At 33.3% G+C, this 19,643-nt stretch overlaps 3 protein-coding genes across 3 annotated transcripts; 1 reads left to right on the plus strand and 2 right to left on the minus strand.

Annotated features, from left to right (window-relative positions):
* Positions 1-3,137: 3,137 nt before the first annotated feature.
* On the minus strand, positions 3,138-5,004 carry LOAG_05684 (hypothetical protein). Its single transcript, XM_020446943.1, has 6 exons — positions 4,892-5,004; positions 4,409-4,506; positions 4,271-4,340; positions 3,979-4,035; positions 3,653-3,791; positions 3,138-3,332 (listed from the first exon to the last, which is right to left on the minus strand). The coding sequence occupies exons 1-6, from the start codon at positions 4,933-4,935 to the stop codon at positions 3,270-3,272; spliced, it is 471 nt and encodes a 156-aa protein (XP_020302774.1). The 5' UTR covers positions 4,936-5,004; the 3' UTR covers positions 3,138-3,269.
* A 3,348-nt stretch (positions 5,005-8,352) lies between these two features.
* LOAG_05685 (hypothetical protein) lies at positions 8,353-17,451 on the minus strand (the record flags this gene model as incomplete). The annotated part of the gene is made up of 27 exons (XM_020446944.1): positions 17,250-17,451; positions 16,981-17,117; positions 16,614-16,752; positions 16,269-16,403; positions 15,943-16,100; positions 15,712-15,841; positions 15,536-15,579; positions 15,237-15,390; positions 15,037-15,154; positions 14,497-14,698; positions 14,281-14,402; positions 14,054-14,145; positions 13,702-13,948; positions 13,369-13,472; positions 13,138-13,272; positions 12,568-12,660; positions 11,726-11,888; positions 11,121-11,302; positions 10,729-10,910; positions 10,460-10,598; positions 10,058-10,286; positions 9,677-9,798; positions 9,396-9,528; positions 9,123-9,286; positions 8,839-8,952; positions 8,561-8,767; positions 8,353-8,406 (listed from the first exon to the last, which is right to left on the minus strand). The coding sequence occupies exons 1-27, from the start codon at positions 17,373-17,375 to the stop codon at positions 8,353-8,355; spliced, it is 3,825 nt and encodes a 1,274-aa protein (XP_020302775.1). The 5' UTR covers positions 17,376-17,451.
* An 812-nt stretch (positions 17,452-18,263) lies between these two features.
* LOAG_05687 (hypothetical protein) lies at positions 18,264-19,202 on the plus strand (the record flags this gene model as incomplete). The annotated part of the gene is made up of 4 exons (XM_003141224.1): positions 18,264-18,367; positions 18,821-18,843; positions 18,907-18,995; positions 19,113-19,202. The coding sequence occupies 4 exons, from the start codon at positions 18,264-18,266 to the stop codon at positions 19,200-19,202; spliced, it is 306 nt and encodes a 101-aa protein (XP_003141272.1).
* Between the last annotated feature and the right edge of the window lie 441 nt (positions 19,203-19,643).

Here is a 19,643-nt window from a genome sequence, read left to right on the forward strand (position 1 = left end):
AATAATAATAATAATAATAATAATAATAATAATAATAATAATAATAATAATAATAATAATAATAATAATAATAATAATAATAATAATAATAATAATAATAATAATAATAATAATAATAATAATAATAATAATAATAATAATAATAATAATAATAATGATTTTATTATCATTAAAAAATGAAAAGAAGCAGTTTGCGACATTTAAATAATGAATAACTTTGTTAAATTGAATTACATCTTAAGTCTTTTGTTTGATGTATCACTAAGCATTTTCACCGTCATAAGCTGAAAGCCGACGACATGCAGAACAATCTTGTGATACTTCGTGCACTCTTCTCTAGCAGTTAATCTCATATAAATGAAAAAGACATTGTTTAATTCAAAATGTCATAACCAAATGGAATGTCCACACTGTAGATCGGTTTCTTCAGCTATGCAATTTGTAGCTCCTCCCATGAAAAATTTGTGTTTATTTTCAATTTTTTTGGAAGAAAGGAAGAAGTTATATTGCTACAAGATTTTATAGGCCTGCTATATATGAAAGCCAGGAATACCATAATACGAGAGCTATTCCATCCTATATTCAATTTATTGAACTTTCTTGATACTTTCGATAAAATTACTTTTTTTAATTTTTTAAATGAATATGATCTTTCCCTTTTCCCTTTCTGTGCTCAACTCTTTCTTCTTTTGCCTTCTTTCCAAAGTTTTCATAGTGCTAAGAATTGAAGGTATCACATAAAGATTAAAAGGTCAAACTAATGCTTAAGGATGTTAATGGCATTAAATCGATTTATGGCTTTATTACTTTCTACTTTCAAATTTAAATCAAATTACCTTTTTTTAACCTGTAAACTTGCATAATTTGCGATCTATTTCTATGCAATCATTTTGCTATTTGTAACTAAACTCTTTCAGTGCAAAAAAGAGTTTTGGATAGGAAAATATTCGACAATTCCCATCATCATACTGAAGTGCATTTATCCAACTCAACTTCCGGATAGTTAGCATAAAGGGATTTCAACATTTAATTCTCTTTGAGTTACAGCAAAAAATTTCTCTTTGCACACACTCCCTTGCTTAATATTTTTTAATAAAGCTGCCTAACATTTTCCACTATTTTGATAGTTTTAATTATCTAAGCTCAATCAATTAAAATCATCATTATTTGAAAAGTAATTGATTGAAATATCGAATTGTTATAATCGATTAATTGCTTAAACACATCCAAGAAGGTGCGGCCACTGCAGTTGCGAAAACATTTCATGTAGCAATTAATTATACCACTCATTTTGAGATGTAAACATGTCATCCATCTTTAAATTGGAATTGCACTAATGCTCTAGAAGTTAATCAGTATGCAGATTTTGTCAAGAATTGAATTGCTTTTTTTTGTTCACCAGGAATTTGGGGAAGCCGTCATAGCACTGCATGCAGTAGTATTGATTAAAACTTGCTAAATTTGCAGCTAAGAGGGACTTCTTAATAAAAACAATCGTGGGGATTGTCAAAATCAGGCGATCTAATTTTCTCGTTTAAATTGATAATTTATTTGTAATTACCTGTTATTTATTTGAAAAATGTCTGCTACATAAATCTGAATATCTCATTCCACTTTATACTTCAGCAAAAGTGACACAGTGAGGATAGATGGATAGTTGAGAAAAGGAAGCCTTGTTAGTAGCTTAGTAGCAAAATATATATTTGCTTGTTTGCTTATTTTGAAGACTGATTGAATCAGATAAGAATTTATGAAACAAAAAAAATTACATAAAAATTGCTTGATTGATCGATATGTAAGTGAAGTGAATAATAAAATGTTAATCGGACGATTATAAATGCAATTGTTTACGGCTACTATCTCGTGCCCTTTAACAACCCATCCGCTCTCATAAAACTGTTAATTTTTATCACTATTTCATGTTTTAAAATCAACTAGCTATGGCAATCAAGAGCTCAACTATAAATAAACTGAAGTACGAGTGCACTTTTACGAATTGAATCTATCTGGAGCCTTATAAATAAGTACGATTACTCAATGGCTGTAAATATCAAACCGGGAATTTCCTTGGAAACTTAAATCGAAATTCCCAGTTAGAAACCCAAACAGTTATGCATTGAATTATGACAGAGAGAAAGTTCGTCCTGCATCTTGTCAACCCCAGATTTTCCCACCAGTATTGCTATATCTTGTAGCTATATCTCACGAAGTGCGGAATGAAAAAGACACTTTGCTCTTTATGAAAACAAACAACAAAACATCATTTTTTTTTCGTCTTTAATATCATCCTAAAATCGTGAAATTCTCCGCAATCCAACAGAACTCAGAAATTTCAGGAATTCAAAAAATGGATAGTTGGAAGCTAAAATTACATTATCATTAGCATAAAAATACTGGAAAATATTGAAAGTCAACGCGTATGATTGCCATAAATAAAAATATTATTCTCGCAGTTACTTTGCAGTTTAGTTTAACCTTTACACAAAAACTAATTATGATAAAAGCATTTTCAACTTGGTTGATTGCAGAAAACAATTAACTGCATTTATTGGCTCACATAACAGTTAATAGTTGTGGCACTGAAGAAGAATTTAGTGATGAAGAAACGCATCTTTCGTTAAAGTTTATGTAAAACTTGAGGTACAACCTTTACTTGAATGAGGCGCGTCCCTGCTGAGCGTTAAAGACTCTGCTTCCTAGCAGCTGAAAATGGTGACGACAAACCACTCTACAGTAAAAAAATATACGGCGACTGCAAACTCATCCATTATAAATGGTCAGTTACTATGGTGATGTTCTTAGGCTGATGCGTATGAACCTACCCTAGAGGTAGTGTGTATTTGAAATTGTCCCTTACGAAATAATTATTCATGAGAATATGCTACAAATCATTCTTAGATAAAACCAAGACGGAAAAAATTCCACCAATTGGATTTTATAAGTGGACTTGAAGATGGTTACTCTTGTAATCGATTTCCATGGAAAAAAATTTTCTACTTAGCTCACATCATATACTTTTATTTAGAAGTAAATTTCAACCTGTTATTTGAAAATCTTTTTCAAAAAAAGAATTGGATCGAAAAATAGATATGTTGATCAGGTTCAACAAGAGAGGAATGATTTATTGAAATTTAAAGAGCAGTTTGATCAAAAGGTAGCATTTTATAATAACGTATAATGACTGTAATCTAGTAACAACAACTCTTATCACATCCTTTTTCTTTTGCAGAAGTCATATATGTCTATCAAATGGAAACAGACAAATGCAGCTAATACCTTTGAAACACAGGTCGATTTGCATAATAACTGTATCCATCCGGATACATACCAACCTACAATGCAATATAGACCATAAGGAAAAAATTGTAATTATAGAGAATTCAAATCGTTTTATAAATTTTTCTAAATGAAAGATTCATAATGTGCTTTGCTTCTTTGAAGCCATCCAAGAGATAGTAGCTAAAACAGAACATTTGCTTAGTTAACCAAGTATACTCGTTTTTAGTTACGAAGCACAGATAGGCCATTATCATATTTGTATATTAAACCCTATTCACCTGCTTTGTTAGAAAAGAGTCCGGAACTGGAAAAAAGGCGTTTTAAATTTACAATTCAATAAACTTTAAGAGATAAATCATAATAACTCGCATACCTGTGAGCCATATATGCTATATTCGTAGGCTTCCCTACGTTGTTCCTTTTTCGTTCGCCAATAGCAACAAATTACGATGCATGCGCCAACGACAAATACCAAAAGTACGAAAACTAACAAAATAAATACTCCAGCCATCCTAAAATAAACTTAACATTTGAAGTGATGAAACTGAATATCAATAGACAACAAAGAAATGATTGAATTAAAAGAATATAAGAACTTTTTATTATAGACATGTATAAATGTCTTGAAAAAACTTCGTCACTACATTAGAAATCCTTCAAATCTTGTAGAGTTCGAGTTGACAACTTTGTGAAAAGTACCAGAAAAGGTCTTGTGGGCAGCAACCTCTCTCACAGCAACCCGCATTGAGATCACATCTGTAACAGCACTACATAGATCATTGCAAAGTATTTTGTGGGGTCTTTCGCTGGAGTATTCCAATTCCTACTACTTTTAAAATTATCTTAGGCCAAATTTCAGAATAGGACAAACCAACAGTTTTCACTTGTACTTTTCCCATTAAAAATAAATTCGATTCTAGTGAGAGGCGATACAAATGACAACACACTGTGTTGATTTTAGTATTAATGGCCACAGAGTTGAAAATCTCACAACAATGTGACGGTTGCATTAACTGCGTTCTTAGCTGTATATACACAGCGCATGAAACCGGAACCGGAACCTGAAACCATGCAAATATTAATATAAAATTTTGGATTCGAACAGTAAAGCATAAAAATTTAGAGAGACCTTCAATGTTAGATCCCAAGAAGTTGCCAACAGTAGCGTGCTGGAAGACTTCATGTTCACTTAACCCCTTGCTATCCTGCACCATCACTTGATTTTGCCTGCAATTTCGAGATAATTAATCAAAAAAGATGAAATCAAAATGAAATCAATCAGCAAGCTGTTCTTAGTCCATCCATCAAGTAAATCAAATATTGATGTGAAATTCCAGGTTTAAATAACAAAACACAAAAGTTTAGAGACCTTCAATGTCGGATTCCAAGAAGTTGCCGACACTGAACTCGTGAAATACCAACGGCAAAGATTGTATTATTACAACTTAGATGTGCAATTCTCATGTCTCGAAACTCTTATCAACTACATACTGATAAATAACTATCAATACATAGTTAATAAACAGCGCTGAAGTTTATGTTGTATATTTGAATTAAGATAATATCAAATAGCTGTGCACTAAGTAAAAATCTACAAATTTACGAAACTTACAAGACAACGGAGGGACTGTACTGATACGCTTCCCATCGATTCATCTAGATTTATAGTGATTGAAATGAAAGTGTTTACTCTAATATTCTGGACCTGTCACTTGTTGTCTACAAATAAATACAATTTCAAAAATATTATTCGAGCAGACAGCGAATATCCTCCGTTGGAAGGTTGAGAAACAGAGAAACATTTATAAAGGAATAAAGTACTTTACAAACCAACTTCTTCATCGCAGAACTTCTTAATTTTCCTTTCTCTGACATAGTACTCAATATGACAACAACTTTTACATTGGAAAGCGCTTGGTACGATACTTTCACGGAGAGAGAGAGAGAGAGAAGATGAATGGGGAAAGGGAAGGTCTTTTTTTTCTCATTTTCGCGCGATTCTCTCAAAATTGCGATGGGATTCAGCAGTAGTAATACGAGGTAATCCAACTATTACATTGATGTCATTATGGGTTGTTACGCTACTTTTGTCCGGACATGTTTACAGAGGGGACTATTAGTTGGTATAAACTCTAGATGGATTCATCTGAAAACTTTGGCTGATTGTCTATTCGATAAGATCAGGAGTCAGGAGTTATGTGTGAAAGTGAAACTGTTGGGGATAATTTATTGAATTTTCAAATTCATTACTTCTGATTTATTTCTGCCTCATTTTCATTTTATTTTAGCTGTAATTATTCTTCTTTTACTTGTGATCTTTCATTTAATTGGCGCTTAATAAAACAATTGTTTTTCGCTCATTAGTGTATTTAAAACTGAATAGATTAGACAGAGAAATATTCTGGAGAACTCCCAACCACAATTACTATTCAAATGAAGAGACAAAAGTGATAGCTACTACTGATATAAGTGATAGCTATCACTGATATTTAACTAACTGTCTCATGTCATTTTTCACCATCTACTTCAAAAAGCTCGAAATCAAAATTTCTTGAATTCTTAAACCATCTTATTATTATTCCCGGTTGTTATAAATCTAAAACACAGCAAAAAAGAAGCAGTAAAGCACTAAAGGATGCAGGACCTCTGAGTCAATTTGTCACCATCTGTCACTTTGGATGAAATGTTGATGGAGCAGTTTGCTGTCAAAGCACTGCATCATCGATGGATAAATCAAACAAGATATTTGTGTAAACATATCATATTGACTGTCGACAAGCAACAGGGAAGTAATAACCATAAAATATTCCCATAATTTTTAGGAAAGAATCTTATAGGTTTGCCAGTCCCATAGCAACGTAAAAAATAGTATATTGGCGAAAGTGAAACGGTGGAGAAAAAATTATTTAATATTAACAACAATGTACTGCCTATACGTATTTGTTCTGTCACTTTGCCTACTTCTCCAACAGAAGGTTTTATTTTAAACAGTCGGATATCAATTAAGTCACGTTAATGTGATGCTCAAAATTTTTGGTAATTAGCAATCCATTCCTGTGATGCGTACATCTGTCCACACGATTTCTCCCAAATAATTTGATCATAATAGCGAAAGACTTCGACACATTCAAAGCTCCCAATTTCAATCATGCAAACTTATCACAGATTTTGAATGGTCTCAGAATAATAAGATCCAGAAGTTTCTGAAATTTAATAAGATTAATTCAAATGGAAAGTGGCGATTTAACAAATAAAACCTTTTAACTAAATCCGATAGTTCTCATTTGTTAAATCACCACTTTCATTTCAATTTATCCTTTTTCTTGTTATTTCTGAATAGCAAATTAATGTAAAGAAGAAATCAATTTTAGAATGGCGGGCAAACTTTTTCAGTACCACTCTATACTGTATCGTACAGCATGACATTGTATTACAAAATATAAGCATGACAGTAGTGTTACACGCCAAAAAAAAGATTAAGAAGAAAGAAGTCCATTGGAATACAGTAAATTATGCTTGATTTTTATCATTGTATATTTTCTGTTCCCATAATTCTTTTTTTTCAACGTCTCAATCAACTTTCCATTTATCACCATTCAGTTCAGATTTGCGCTTTGCTAATTACTTCGACAAAAAATTCTGACACCGTAATGTTAATTAGTCAACAGATAGAAATATAACACGACTCAATTAATTGCTCAAAATTTTCAGTTATTTTCTTGTTGAATATTGCTTACCAGTGAAAATTATCAATCTGGTGAGGCCACGAAAACCCGTGCAGAAAAATGAAATTAAAATGATGTATGGATATAGAAATTCTGCTGAAATAGTACAAACGATTGCTATCATCTATCCCAATTCTTCAGTTTTCCCTACATCTTTTTTTAGAAACCTTTGGAACGAAAAGTCTATCATTCATCACTGCAAGTTGTCGCTACTAGATTTCATAAATGAAGAGTGCACCGCACATGACCAAATAGAGGTCTGAAAATTCTGCAACAAAATCCTACGTGAAGAAGAACACGGACGGAACAGAGCGAAGACAAAGGTTGGGAGGTTAAACAGAACTCATAAAACCCCTTCAAGAAAGCAGGAATAATGGGTAAAATTGCAAAGAAGCCAAATGCTGAACCTGATACACGTCATCATAGCAGAAGTTTGTGCATTCCCAATGAATAAATTCAAAAACTAACACTACAACTTCGAAATCGTGATAAAAAGAGTGGTACAACATCATTTTTGTGGATAGTAAAATACTTTCGAAAACGACAGCCTCTTCCAAACATTCTCTACTCATCAAACAAAGAACTCAGGACACAACATATTTTCCGCCTTCGATTCACTTCTCTTTGATAGTGTTTGCTCCTCAGCAACATGCTGGATTTTATATGCAGAAAGTTTTGTCCGATACGCTGTTTCCCCGGAATTTCTAATCCTTTCATTAATGTGTCATAAAAGACATAAAATAATCAAGTATTTGTGTTGTCGCGAAGTCAGAAGCCCAACTATTCGGTAAGAAAAGCCTGCTTCAACAAACTTGAGTTAATAATTCGCATAAGCAACTTTTTCTTCTTCTTTTATATATCAAATAACTACTTATGGAACTTAGCATGGCAAACGATATTTATATCAATTAATGTTACACATAAAGCACAGTAAAAAAAAAAAAAAAAAGCCGTGGGAATGAGAAATTAAAAGTAATTTTGATAAAGAGTGTGGCTTTCCAATAAATGAAAGTTTGTAAAAAGTGAAAAAGAGTTTCTGAAGCTGAAGTAATAGACCCAGAGTATCAAATATCCTGATTATTAGGAACAAGCACATCAACAGACACCAAAAAAAATTACTGCAAAGATAATTAGAATTAAAAACAAAAGGTGAAAAAAAAAGTCTGGAAGTATTGAAAACAACCTGACGTTTCATGAGATTTCGGAAATTTTGAATGAGAATAGATTAGTAAATGATCTTGTTAAAGCAAAAAATAAGGGAAAAAAGTTGCAAAATGCATAACAATACCAGAAATATACAAAATAAAGATGTGTTAATTCTCAATACGCATCAGGTTCATGATTGTTATTAAGTTGCATCGGACCTCAACTGATGAACACTGAAGGGAGGATACAGTTCAGCCTAAAATTATTCAGCATCAAAAAACCAAATTCAAGGGATATGACTTCTCCAGGAATTAAAAAAATTAGGCAAGAAAAATTATTAAATGAATCGACAAAATTTGATTATGCTAAATTTGTGGAAGCATAAAATAAAAACTTAACTTGTGAGAAACCAACCGCCTGTTCATGTCTATTCCCCATAACCTTTCTTTTCTATCAACAGTTATTGTTTTTAGATAAAGTGGAACAGGCTTCCAATAATTCCCAGCTCGATTACTGATTGCAAGACCTTGAAGTCTGTGAAGCTGTCCAGAAGCGGAAAGTGACCAAATTATTTTACACCCTACAGCCAAGTCATAAACACCAGGTTCATTGCCTGCCTGAAACAGTTGCCTAGGAATTTGGACAAGTACTATTTGTTTTGCACTAATTCAAAACTTTAGAAAATAACCTCTGTCCATGACTTTCCAGAAGGGAGTGCGTCCGTAACAGAATTACGAGCCCATGCACGTCCACTGCTTCTTGAAAAGACCCACACGTACATTCCATTACAGGATGCACGAATCTAAAAAAAATACTTTATTAAGCGTCAAATAAAAGGAAATAATTGCAAAATAATTACAGCTGAAATAAGCAAACACCTCTTCAATAAAATGAAAATGAATCAGAAACAAATCAGAAGCAGTAAATATGAAAATCCAACAGATTATCTGTAACCACATGTAACTTCCTGACCTTATCGAATATACAACCTGCCAAAATTTCCACATGAATCCATTTAGGGTTTGTACCAACCAGTGGTTCCTTCTTTTCACTTTTTACATACAAGCAAGCCTCGCCAGTTGCCGTAACTACCCACAATGAAAGCGATGTAACGGTAAATGATATTATTGGTGAACCTGAAATTTACATACAGCAATTATGCAATTATTTATTCCAGACATTTAAAAAAGTAAAAGTAAGGGAATTGCATAAGTCAAACTCTGAAAACAAGAAAAAAAAGCTAACCGCAAGGGCCTGTATCTAAGATTTTCCAATCAACACCAAATGGAGAAACAGTACTTATATTTTCCTTCACATATATACAACCGGAACTGTCCAACACATATACATTCTCGCCAAAAGATGATATTTCAATTATCTGCAAGATTTTGCATGAGAAACAGCAACAGAAGAAGTAAAGAACACAGCTGAAACAGAAGTAATAAATGCTTTTCTCATCTGCTTTTCCCACGAAAAGAGAACATACGCAGCTCGTGTCCAAAACATTTCAATTATTAATGAAAAACTTTAAGTGCAAAATGTATTACATTTGAACTAAATGATGACGGGAAAGCTGGTAGAGAATAAAAATAGCTATTTTTCAATCGATAAAGAAATATTTCGTTAATTCGACATAACGTTAAACAATCTGCAACAACGTTATCATACATTGACTTTTTGACTTATACTGGATTAGCTTTTTTTGAAGAACTCTTCGGTCAGTGCTTGAACGTCTTCATGAGCATAAAGAAATTTCAAACACTCTGAAATCCATATAGGGGCAAAAATACGAAGTGGTGCTTAGGCCGTCAAGCTAAACCATTTTTCGATGGTTGCCACAATGACATATCGCAAATTTTAATGAATACTGGGCAAAACAAGCTTCTACAGCAGCTTAAAATACTCACCAAAATCTTCCTTCAAACTTCCACCTGTTATTAGTTCAAAATTGTTATCCACTAAGAGGTTATCTCTTACAATGCGTTCAAGACAATGCCCAGAAAGAACGTTAGTGCCAGATGACCAATAACACTTCTTGTCGACACATACAAAAACTCCCGCCGAAGAGACGCGAATAACCCATGGTAGAACCAACAACCGATTAATATCCGGTGAAACATCCCACGGATTATAAACCTCAAAGAAAAAATCGGAATATTTAGCCTGAAATTTTCTTTTTCGAATAAAAACAATGAATACATTAAACTAGTGAAAAAATTGATACAAAATAATAATGAAATAGCAGTGAGGAATGCTAAGTTTTATTTTCCTTCACTTTTTAGATAAATAGGCCGAAAAAAAAGACGTACTTTCATCCAGCTTCCTGTCCAGCCAAATGGGCTTTGATATCCCACACCATTTGTGAACCATAGTGAACGTTTTGCATCAATTGCCCAACCACTCTGGCCGTATAAATAAATGCTAATCAGACGTGTAGGGCCATGAGGGCTGTAAAATTGTTCTTCAGATGGATAAGTTATAAAATAAGGAAATTCAGATTTGGAAAGAAAAAATTATTTCAAAGAGTTTAAATTTCACTTCAGTAAGGACGATGACAGTTTAATAACAAGAAACATACACAACTTCAACCCAATCCAATCCAATTGGGCTATGTTTTAGTCCAGTGCGTACTACAAGGCGACCTGACTCAACTTGTAGCGCCCAAACTGCCAACTCACTTGCAGTGATGGAATGTAACGGCCCCGACGTTTCACACCGACTGAGAATGCCCATTTCCGGTAAACACAGCTGTACAAAAACCTGCAATTTAATTGTTAAAATATTGCAAAAGTGACGAAGACTTTTTTTAAAAAAAAACTATATATGTAACCAATTAATCTATAAGTCATTAACAGAGAACATTCATTTACAATACCGAAAACCACTTAAGCAACCATTCTACACTTCGCATTAGCTTTAGTTTTTCCACTAGTATTGTTGGAAAATACAAAATGAAATAACAGACCACACCTCTCCCGACTTTGTTATGTACCAAGCTGAACGACTAGTTAGAGCAGCTTCAATAATACCACCACCCTCATCAGCAACAACACTCCAATGAAGAGTTGTTAAAAATGAATCAGATCCATTGTCACTTTCCATGGGTGCAAGTGCGACATTTTTAAGGATTTTCCAAACCAAAGAGCCATCATCTTGAGAAATTTTGAAATTTAATTATGTTACCAATATTAAATAGTTATTTAAGAAAATAGAAATGTCTCTGGGAGTTAGTAGTTACTCGGCTCCACCACATCAAAATATCAGAATATACATCAGAATATCAACATATCAGATATAAGTAGCACTTATTGCTAGTAAGTTGAAATTTAGACAAGTTTTCTCGAACAAATTCTGTAGAAAAAAGATTCTCATCACGAAAAAATTTAATAAAGTGAAAATAGTTTTGAAAAGATGCTAGCAATCGTTCTATGGAAGGTAAACCCCAAAGTCTACAGTAAAAGAAAATTACTCTGGAGAAGTTCAAAACGAATCAGTTCTTTTGAAATGTTAACGTTGAATAAAATATCGACTTACTACAACAGCTATTCAGTTCAGATATATTCCACAAAACAAACCATTGACAACAAAATGATCCGCTTTCTGTTTTAATTTTATCCATTGCGGAGTGCCGCAATATGGAATAAGCAAGTAACACGGCCTTCTTTTCTTTTTCGAATGGCAAATAATAAGATATTGAGATGAGACAGAAAACGACGAACAGGAATATGGTAGCTTTATCTGAAATGGATAGTGAGAAAAAAACCATCATTGGCATTTTGATGAATTTCATATTCTCTAATGCAATGAATTTTAAGAGGATGTTATATTACTGAAGATTATTGTGCTACCAGATAAATAACTGTTTCTCTGACTGTGTTCACTTTTTGAATCGCCGTCTGTATGTACTTATAACTTTTAAGTCTTCGCCTCCTTTTTTAAATGATCGTTAGATTTCTATAATTCCTGTCCTTAATTTTCAGTATTCTCATGAGCTCAAACTTGGCTACCCCTCTGTTTGAACTATTTGCAACACCAGTAACGAAATAGAAATATAAAATCAAACAAAAACCATCAATGATAACTCAGAAAAGCAAATTTAGGGTAATTTGCAAACCGATCCGTAAAGGATTCCAATATATATAAAGTAGCCGAAATCAAACTGTATTCGACAGATGTAGGGAAAGCATTAACAAAGTAAGGAAGTCCCTCGTAATTCGGCAACATAATTAGAAGCTACTACGATTTGGTAGACGTAGTTCTATGATTCTTTTAAATAGTTCAAATTCTTTGATTCTTTTAAATAGTACTGCTCAATTGTTTAACTATTACCCAAAGTAAAACCATTACGACTAACATACCCAAAAACAAGGAAAAAAAAAGAAAACTAAAATTTAAAGCGTATTAAAAACTTCCAAACCTCGTTCCAAATATCGCTGAAGTTATTCATCACAATAACGTCTTTGATCAGTTGTTCATCATCAGGGCGACATATGGTATTGTTTGTTGTTCGCTACAGTATAATATTTTATAATTATGAATGTTACATCATCACAACAAAAAGTAAATAAATACTACAGATATTCTAATCATGTTAACAATAATAAAATTACTTCAAAAACAGAAGGCTTTCTCTCTAGCGCATCCTTCATTAAAAATTCATAAGCGTTTCCCTCGCCCGATAATTCTGGCACTGAATTCGTTAAATTTTCTTCCATGAATTGTTCTGAAATAATTATGTCAAGCGCACAAGTGATAAACATTAGAATATTTAAAATAGAATTTAATTAGGGTAATCACACCTCAAAAATTTGACACGGAAATTTGAAGACAGATCAAAACGTTCCTTTACAATTATTCTTAACATTTGGAACCGGAAATTATACTAATAATAGAAATATCTCGTTTTACTTTTTCCCAACTCAAATTTGGGTTATTCCAAAATTTTTAAAATAAAAAAAAGAAAACAAGCATCGATCGGCGAATGAACCTTAATCCATTCCATAAAGATCAGTTCATTCAGCCAAATAGTTGCTAATAAATAAGAGATTAAAATGCCTGTTACTGAGTCATGCTCTTCACTTTTCATACCAACACCATCATTCACTTTACCATTCCAAATCACCTGCAATTTACAGTTTCTTGATTTTTGAAGGGAAGATTACTTTAATAACTAATTCCAAAAAATAAAGAATAAGGGTACAAATAATCTCTTACTGACTTCTTGATTCTCTTTACAACAGCCAGTCTGTTCGATATTGCCACCGTGGAAATCATTCTGAGACTTGGAATTCATTTCATCAATTTGTAACGGAATCGTAAGTGCTGAAAAAATCTCATATGATCTTTTACGGTATACTCTCAATCTCTCCAAAATTAAATCAAATAAATTGATCCCAATATTCTTAGGAATGTCCCAGTCATATTTTTCCCTACTAATTTAACTGTCACCAGCAAAAGAGAGCAAAGCGCTGAGAATATCTTAATCTTGTGCGAATTTGCATACTGCCCTATAATACAATCTATTCTGAAACCATGAAAAAGATTGACACACCTCCTTTAATATTTTTCAGCGTATGCTCATCAACAGGACTCAAATCCTCCTTGGTTGAATCCATTAAGCTGTGTCTATCAAAATTATCCACTTTTTCAGTTTTCCTCCGCTTACTAGCAGAAGCTGTCTTCGTCCTACGTACCATAATTTCTTGAAGAATGCCAGCTTGTTCAACTGGAAACAATAATCTTTCCACGTCCACAATACCGGCGTCACATATAGACTGCACCGGAAAGCCGTCTTCGATCTAAATTGTGATATTCTGAATAGCTACGAGGTAATTTAGTTATCAGATTTCAAAAATAACAGGCTAATAGAAATCTTTTTAAATAGCTGATATTAGATAACGTACCTGTGTACCAAAGCCGCCCACTCTATCAACTAATGTTCGTGCCACTTTGTTGACATTTTCTATGATATTGGCCGGTTGTATCTGCATATGTTCTAGAAATTTGACTGCTAATAATATGATAAACAATAATGCACCAACAAGACCACAAAAATTCAGGGATTATTTCGAAGACTGATGCGAAATCTCATCAGTTCTGGAGACAAAAAACACATCATTGAATAATTTACCAAAATGTTTCAAAATATTATTCTTTTCATGAGGTACTGCAACACCCGACTTATTCATTTCCATAACCAACTTATTATCTTCTGAACTGCTATCCGATGATTGATCGCAAAGGAAATTACGGCTGAAACAATCATCATCGAGCTTGATGACTTCAGCAGCAATCATTTTCACAGTTATGGAATAAAATTTTTCATGATTTAGCTCAATAACATTACCTGCTATTATCCAGAATAGAGTTCAAATCAGGCATAGCATTCAAAACTGGAATGGGAAAATTACGCAATGTAGAGAAAATATTCCTCGCCTTTACCACTTCCAAGCCATCCCGAAATGCATTCTTTGACGCATTCGGCAGTAATTTAGTAGTTTTTTGAAAAGAGGTTAAGAAATTTTTTGGAGTGAATTCCTTGGGTATTTCTGAAACAGTTTTAACTTGATAAGCGAGGTTAAGAAGTCGTAAGATACAGAAATTATGTTCTTCAGGTTTCTGCGTTACATCGATGAATTTACTGATCATCTATTAAATTAAACACCAAATAATTTATTTCATTGTGAAATTAAACAATAATTGTAATACTAAATCTCCCTTTTGTAAGCATAAAAAAAGATACGTGGTCTAGGAAAGCGTCACAACTAAAGCAAGTGAAGTAGGTTCAGTACGGCAAATCAAACAAAATGCGTAGCATTTTCACATGGAACAATCTTAATCCATTTGTTTCGGAAGCAATGTAGTATAATCTAGAAAATGAACTAACCGTGAGCTTCTTTAAGATACGAAGGAACTTCGTTCGACGAGAGACAAAAAACACGATTATCTGGACCAAGGACATAAATAATAGGGGATGGAAATTTTGGATCAACACAAACAGAGGTCTGAAAAAAGAAAAAAAAAATCTACGTATTGATAAATAAAATTCTTACAATACAGAAGTTCCGAAAATTTCAAATAGCTTACTCCAAATGTCCTGTCGTGGAAAAGAGCGTTTACATCAAATGATGATAAAGTTGTAGCCTGGTCATTAAAATTCAAGAAAACAATGTAATTGTAGAAATGAACTATGAAAATTTGTGAATGCATCGTTAACATGCAAGATCGCCATTGTTGTGACCTACAAATTCATTGAAGTTATAAAAAACTACTAGAATTTCTTCAATGAATCTGACCTGAATTTAACTTTTATTATTTCTCTGACTTGTGAAAATACATCGAACCTCTTGATTATTAATTAAAACAGCTAAAAATGAAAGGATAACCTGTGCCCAATTGAAAAATCTGTTGCGTCCAACTTCTGCATTATCTAAAATTAAGTGTGCTATGTTACACTTATGCAAAATATTAAAATAGTTCACTATGAAAGCTTGGATTTAAGTACTAAACAAGACTATGAAAGCAAGCATTATTGAAATCTTAATGTCCCACTTATACTCACTTCTTCCGATACACTGAAACTTCCTTTCTTCCTACCACAGGAAATATCGTAAATAATGATGAGACCATCTGAATGAAGAACAAATAATTCCGTTCCACAAGGTTTAGCAATCATATGTATACCGACAGCTCTGAAAATCTTCGAAAAAACTATTTCCTCAATTTTTTAGTAATTCATAAATAAAACACTTCTTTTTTCTGCCTAATACCCAAATGATGAGCATAAAAATACTTCTGCTGATGCTGGTCGATTTCCAGTACCGAATTGAAAAAATTTTCCTCCATGACAGCAACTCTTTTGACAGTGCAAAGGGCTAGGAGGTTGCAGACATGAGTTAATTGCATCACACAGGAATGTTCGAGACAGACAAACGTTGTTTGAAAGATATTCTGAAAATTTGTAGAGCTGAAACAAATTTCGACATTTCAAAATTCTGAAAGAACTGATTATTATCCAGAAAGATCAACATGGTAATATAATAAACTGATAGTCAAAAAAACACGCTCATACGAAACATAACTGGTTAAACAATTAAAAAAAACTGCAGTTTTACTAACATGAATAAAATCGACCGAAGTGACGACTACAACGCCAGTGCCATCGGCAGAAAATACTTTTTTGCCATCTTCTGTCCATGCAATACAACTGATCGCATGTCCCTTATGTCCATCAAATGAAAGATTTTGTTCTAACTGCAAATTATAGCTATAAAAAACTTCAAGTTCTTCAAAAAAAGACAGCATTCGGTACAAGCTGATAATTTTTAAGTGGCGTAAGACCATGTGTTCATAAATATAAATCGAAATTATCCAAAAAAAGTCAGATCTACCTCCAGATATAAGAAGAAAATACTATTAACAAATCAATAATGAACTCCCACTTCCAATAAAAAAAAAGAAAACTCTTCTAGTTGAGCCGGGCTTCCCGGTTGGGAAATTCAGTAATATAAGGCCTCCGGAATTATGCCCTGCAGCGAGCAAATCATATTCTCCTGAGAAAAGTTTTACACATGTGATCAAGTCATCGATATTTGTTCGTAAGCTGAAATTTCGGTTTAGGCATTTTGCTGGAAAAACTGTTAAAAAAGAAATATACTGGTCAAAAAAGAAATATTTTTCACGTTTTGATAATTTAGTTCTTCATTAACTGCACTCCAAACAGTTTTATAACAGTGTTTCACATGAACGGAATTTCTGGAAGTATCAGTCACTAAACCTTATACATGGTCTTGTATGTTAGTAATGTATCAAATAGAATGCAAAACTATACGGGGTAGCGCTGCGATTTAATCGACGATTAAAAAGGAATAAAGTGCCACGGTCACTTCCAAATGCGATATAATTATGGCCGACATCAAAACACGTTAGTTTTGCTTTCGGCGTACCAGATGAAGATGTTAGCGGAATCTGTAACACTTTTCTTCTCATAACTGTTTGATTAATCCTATCAAATAACTCAACTGGAAACTGCACAAGATGGAATTTCAGTACTTAATCAGTTCACGCATCCATTTTAAACAAAGTTGTTTACGATATCACCTGCTCAGTTAAAGCACGACATTCGTCCACATGGCTGAAATATTCTGATACGTCAACCAACGATCCAGCTCTCTCCTGAGAGTCATTAGATTCAACACTCTCCATCAGATAACCATTAGATGCCATTACTTTCCAGCCAGTGATTTCGCTCAATTACCTATATTTAAATACATCTCGGATTTTATACCCATTAAACCTGAAATAAACATGACGATACTGAGATGCACCAATGTATTCCATTATTGTAAGTCTTGTTGGGCTGCTAATTCCATCATCTAGTGTAGAGTAGTGATTTCTAATCTTGACGGGAGACCACTTTGGCTTTTTTATCTATGGTATGGACCACAACGTTCAAAAACAATGATTGCGCTGATGTGAAAACAAACTCTAATTAAAACTTGTGACGTATTGGTTTATAAAACATTGATAAGAACAGTCCTCTCCTGCTTTCTGCTCACCATGCCGCCACCCTCGCGGATCATAGTTCCGGCGGACGACCAGATCGGAATCACTGGTGTACAAAAAAGAAATAGATGTAATATGCAGTGCTCCGAAAGACAGGTCCTAAATGACCTTCTCCTTCAGCTAATTTTACTGAACACGTGACCTCCAGTCCGTTTGACCGTTGACCTCCGATCCAAAACCCCCCTACCTACAAACCTGATACAAAACACTAATCAGAATCTTCTTTACTCAAAACTCACTGTACAACTCCGACAATCATACGGACATCATTTAATAACGCCCCAGTACGTCTCGATTTATTCCCATACACCAACGACATTTATTTATTTATTAATTTATTTTCCCACATGTTCTGCTTTTCCTTTGTTTCAACTTAATACAGTTTTTCAATATATGGTCAACACAGGAAGTGTCGTGACTGCATCGGCTTAACTTCTAGAGAATTCACTATGTTTTCAAATTTTACGAAGTCCTTTACTTACCTGAAAGTTTTACTTCAAAGTTGTCGGAAAGGAGGAATATACTGAAAGATACTAAAGCAAAAAAACAATGAACTCTGCAACTTCACGCGACGAAATTCCGGCAGAGTATATTTTTTTCGGCGAAAAAATTATGAATGTTTCAGATGATGATTATGTATTAGAGAATGCACAGTATTTGCCTTTTCACCCAACATTCCATTTCTTTGGCAGCAAAATTCATTTTGACAGTTTTTTTTTCCTTCCGTGCTATTCTTCTGCTCGCACTTTAATTTCTCAACTTCTACATTTGCGACATTTCTATGACATCGCTTGATATGCTCAGTTGGTTACTTTATCTAGTTCAGAATATAGCCATGTTGTCATTCAATTGCACAAGATTTTAAAACGTGTTAAGAGCACAACTAACCAAATTTTTGGAATGAACCCACTTTTGCATAAGTCGCAAATGAGATTTCGAAGTCGAATTTGCTAACTTTTGAACAGTCAAAGTTTGCAAGGTCTACGATTTAGAAATGTATGCGTAAAAAAATGAAATTTGAATCACACTCAAAATTTCAGTATTCGTGGACATGAAGTTAACTCGTATTGTTCCCTGTTTCAGTTGTTAATATATATAATATTCAGAGAAGGAGAGATGATGATGGATGGTTATTATGGTCAAAACGATGATGGACTCTTTATGTTAAGAGTTTAGTGTAATCTTATTGCAGAGCTCAAAGCAAGCGGACATTTTCCACGTGATGAAAACCAAACTTTATCTTCTGTAAGCGCTTTTTCTTGTATTTCCATTAAGCAATACGTAAGTCATGTCGGATTATTGAAATTAAAGTTATGTTCAAATTAAATTTCCACAATATCTAACAGACAGGGTGATGAAATCTTGTAAGTAATATTAAAGCAATGAAAAAAATTTAAGCTAACAATGGACAACATAATACAAAGAAGTCTCACTAGCTACATCATGGACAATGATATCATTGTACCTACACAATGGGCAATGCCATAGGCAGTCATACCTCCATGATAACTCCGATGGAGCTTACAAAACTCCTTCCTGATCCTTATATATATACATATGTATATAAGAAAAAATCCAAAATAGTTTTAGTTTTTTACAGCCAAGCAAACAATACATCCTCTTCGCATATCCTCCACGACTAAACCACAAACAACGACATCTTCGCATATCGGCCACCACTGGACAACGATCTACCATATTCTTACTATTTGCTAAATACATTTCCCGTAACATATCCCCAACTCAACGACCTATCAACGAATCGACAGTAAAATTATTATCGAAGGCAACGACAAGGAATTTTTTAGTTGATAATATTGTTTGCTTTTGTATAACTCATCACTGCTTACCAATTTATCGTGTTATATATATATATATATATATATATATATATATATATATATATATATATATATATATATATATATA

The sequence above is a fragment of the Loa loa genome (assembly GCF_000183805.2).
Source record: "Loa loa unplaced genomic scaffold supercont3.121, whole genome shotgun sequence".
NCBI lineage: Eukaryota > Metazoa > Nematoda > Chromadorea > Rhabditida > Onchocercidae > Loa > Loa loa.

Coding starts and splice junctions, on each gene's coding strand:
- LOAG_05684 (XM_020446943.1), bottom strand. CDS start 4,935: ATGAATCGATGGGAAGCGTATCAGTACAGTCCCTCCGTTGTCTT. Junction 4,036..4,270: donor AATGCAACCGTCACATTGTT/GTGAGATTTTCA, acceptor GTGCTGTTACAG/ATGTGATCTCAATGCGGGTT. Junction 3,792..3,978: donor TGCCCACAAGACCTTTTCTG/GTACTTTTCACA, acceptor AGTTTATTTTAG/GATGGCTGGAGTATTTATTT.